Genomic DNA, 3441 nt, shown 5'->3' on the forward strand with positions numbered 1-3441 from the left:
AGAGGACGGAAGAAAGATAGTAGCCAGAGGGCAAAGGAGGGGCGAAAGAGGGCATTTCAGAGCAAGGATGGGGGGCAGGGCGAGGATATCAAGGAGGAGAGAAAGCCCACAGTGGGGGTGGGGGGCCCTCCAAGCCCCTCATTCCCCCAGGGCAGACGGAGGAGCGACCAGGCACTGTTTTTAGGCTCCCAGGTCCCCTGTGACCTTGTGAGAGCTTTGGAAATAGGAAGGCTATGCCAGACCAGGAGCACTAGACCCTCCGGCTTGTCAGGACACCTGGCCAGAGATGAGGGCCACGGAGAGGCCTCCCTGCATCACAGGAGTGGGCGAACGTGTCTTCTGTAACTGCCAACAATCCCACCAGCCCCGACCAGAACCTGCTGTACAGCAAAGATGCTCCACGACTCAGGAATGAGCCTCTAAACCACTTTCTTAGTGAGAAGAGGTCAAGAGCACAGGCCTCAAAGCCACTCTGCCCGGGTTCAAGGCCCCGGGCCTGCCACGACCTTGCTGTGACTTGCAGGCAAGTCACTTAACCTCTCTGGGACTCCGTTTCCCCACCTACGTACGGAAGGGAAGCAAGCTCAGAAACGGAGACAAGGTGTGCCCAGTGCAGTGACTTGCGTGTAGAAAGCTACTAGTCAGCGTTCCGAACCCTTGGTCACTGAGTTAGGAGGACACGGTGGCATGATAGAACAGGCTTTCCTAAGACAAACAAGAGCAGGCACGGCAACCACAGCTCGCCTATGCATTTGTCCAACAGACGGCTGGGGAAGGAAGGCGGACTTCCAGCCAGAGCAGACGGAGCCTTCAGATCCTACGGCCCATTCATAAGCTCAACAAGCAGCAGGGAAAGCATTTTTAGCTCTCCCACCAGGCCCTCCCCACTGCCATCCCTATTATTGGGGGAAGGAAGCCCCAGGGAGGGAGGAAGTGTTCTCTGACCACAGCCTCCCCAATTCAGAATCCACTCACAGGATGCTCTTTATTCCCGGGGTCACCTTCTCCTACTCAATGGACAGAACAATAGCTTCAGAAGCTGGGGGGTGGGTGGGAGGAGAAGACCCCAGTCTGATGGCAGGGGGTGGGGATGATGGATGGCTAGCAGGAGGAAACTGCTACTTTACTGTCCAGAGAGGAAGGAAGCTGGCTTGTGAGAAAAGCTCAGAGCCGGCAAGGCAAAAAATACTGCTGAGCCTCCCAGTTATACACCAAACCCCAGGAGGCTGCACTTACTCCACTTGTGAAAGCAGGCATCATGGTGGTGAAAGGACAGAGGTGGCTGAGAGACAGGGTTCCTGAGTCAGGGGCCTGGCTTTCAGTCCTGGCCCCATGCACTTCAATAGATGTGAGTTGTGATAGTATTTTACACATCTGCTTTTAAACAAAGGGTTCCTCAGATGGCTCAGTGGTACAGAATCCGCCTGCCAATGCAGGAGACTTGGGTTCCATCCCTGGGTCGGGAAGATCCCCTGGAGAAGGAAATGACAACCCACTCTAGTATTCTTGCCTGGGAAATTGCACAGACAGAGGAGCCTACAGGCAGGCTACAGTCCATGGGGTCACAAAAGAGTTGGACACGACTTAACTAAACAACAACATTTTAAACAATCCTGTCCAAAAGCAGTGAGTGAAGGTCTAGAGGTAGCTCTGGGAGATGTTTTAGTTGGGAGATTTTTTGTGTGGGGGGGGGATGGTAAATCTCAGTACCACCCAGCCCACAGCAGACACTTTATAGATATTCTTTGAATTAGAATAAATTCAAAATAGTCATTTGAATAAAGGAAAGGGGCTGTTGCATGATCTTGAGCATAGTGTTGTATTTTTTATTTATTTCACAAATGACCATGTCATCTGTACAGGCACTGACTCACCTATCTTTTCGACAGCCCTCTAAGATTACAGGGGAGGAAACCAAGGCCCCAAGAGATTAAGTAACTTGCCCCAAACCATACAGCTAGAAAGTGGCCACAAGGGGATTCAAACCTACCTTGCTGACTCTAGGTCCCCACCCTAACTTTCAGGCCGTACTGCCTTTGTCTGAAAATATCTATTTCCAAGCTAGAGCCCAGAGCCCAGAAAAAGAGCCCATCCTCCAAGCTTAGCTTTAAAGGGCCTTATTACCAGTGATGCTGGGCCTTTTGCTTCAGTGGTGTGTGTTGGGGGGCAAGGATTGGAGGTTGTGGTTGTACATGCATGTGTTTTTTCCACTTACTGGTTCAAGACAACCCAGGGAAAGGCACAAAGTTTACAAATCCTAAAGATTTTGCTTGAAAGATTTCTTATATGTACACACCTGTGTAACTGCCTCCCAAATCAAAATACAGAATATTCCCAACCCCTTGAGACCCCACCCCACCTTCCATATGCCTCCCCCCAGTCAGTGGCTAGCCCGACCACTTTTCTGACTTTTCACGCTACAGATTAGCTTTGCCTTTTCTAAAATTTCACATAAATGGGATCATATGGTATGTACGCTTTCATATTCTGCTCTATATTCTATGAACAAAAACACATCACCAGCACATGGACAATGATTGCAGGAGAAAGGAGAGGGCTGTCGCTAACCATTTCTTTCTCCTTCAATAAGCACCAGGATTGTTTTTATTTTGGCTCTCTGACTAATGAAAGGGGAAACCCGGGAGGGCTGGACCCTGGAGTTTGGAACTCCATGAGTTAACGGTGGAAAGCTAGTGACCATGGGGGCAAAGGAGCTGTCCCGCCTGAAAAGGTTACTGTGAGAGGGAGGAGGCTGCCGGTCACCTCTGGTTGTTCTGGATGCCCAGAGGAGAGAAGGCTTGTGGAGGCTTTCGAACGCTCCAATCTGGTTCCTCCAGCGCTGGGGGCGCCCAGAGTGGCCTCAGACTCCTCCCTAGCATTGCCCTTGTTCCAAAAGACCGGGAGTCCCCCCAGAAGGCGCGTCTCCCTACCTGTGCACTGTTGGATGAAGTCCTGATATTCCGCTCCCTGCTCGCCGGGGACGATGGTGGAGCCGTCATATTTAAAAGTCACCCTTTGGATTGGGAGAAGAGAAAAACACACACATACACATACACATCAGCGTTGGTGCCTGAACGGTGCCGAGCTTCCACAGAACAATCTAAAAGATGCTCTGGCTAGCGAAAAGCCAGCGCTGGCTTTCCACGCTGTCCCGGGTTAAGACTGCGGGGAGACCGCACGGGGATGACCCTTAATCCGTCCCGTCTGGAAGACGGCTCAGCGCACCAGGCCCCTTGTGAGCTCAGGCAGCGGGGCTCGAAGAGCAATGCAAAGTTCCTCACCAGATGACGGCCGAGCTGTCGTCGCGCACCAGGTTGTACGCCGTTCGGCAAGCCTCTTTGTCGATCTTGGTGGCCATCGCCGCGGGGCCGCAGTGGGGATACTGTGCTCGCAGCGACAGATGAGCGCGCTTGGGGCGGGCTGCAGGGATCGGAGCGGAGC

The 3441-nt window shown here is 52.5% G+C and overlaps 1 protein-coding gene across 1 annotated transcript in view; it reads right to left on the reverse strand.

The window, feature by feature from the left end:
• COTL1 (coactosin-like F-actin binding protein 1) overlaps positions 1–3435 on the reverse strand; it is a 44642-nt gene extending 41207 nt beyond the window's left edge. Inside the window, exons 1-2 of the mRNA XM_010850820.1 lie at positions 3282–3435; positions 2931–3013 (exon numbers count right to left, since the gene is read on the reverse strand). Coding sequence (XP_010849122.1) covers positions 2931–3013; positions 3282–3358 — 160 coding nt within the window. The 5' untranslated portion in view covers positions 3359–3435. The remainder of the gene's footprint in view (positions 1–2930; positions 3014–3281) is intronic.
• Positions 3436–3441: the final 6 nt, after the last annotated feature.

This window comes from Bison bison, unplaced genomic scaffold, assembly GCF_000754665.1.
Source record: "Bison bison bison isolate TAMUID 2011002044 unplaced genomic scaffold, Bison_UMD1.0 scf7180017864295, whole genome shotgun sequence".
Lineage (NCBI taxonomy): Eukaryota > Metazoa > Chordata > Mammalia > Artiodactyla > Bovidae > Bison > Bison bison.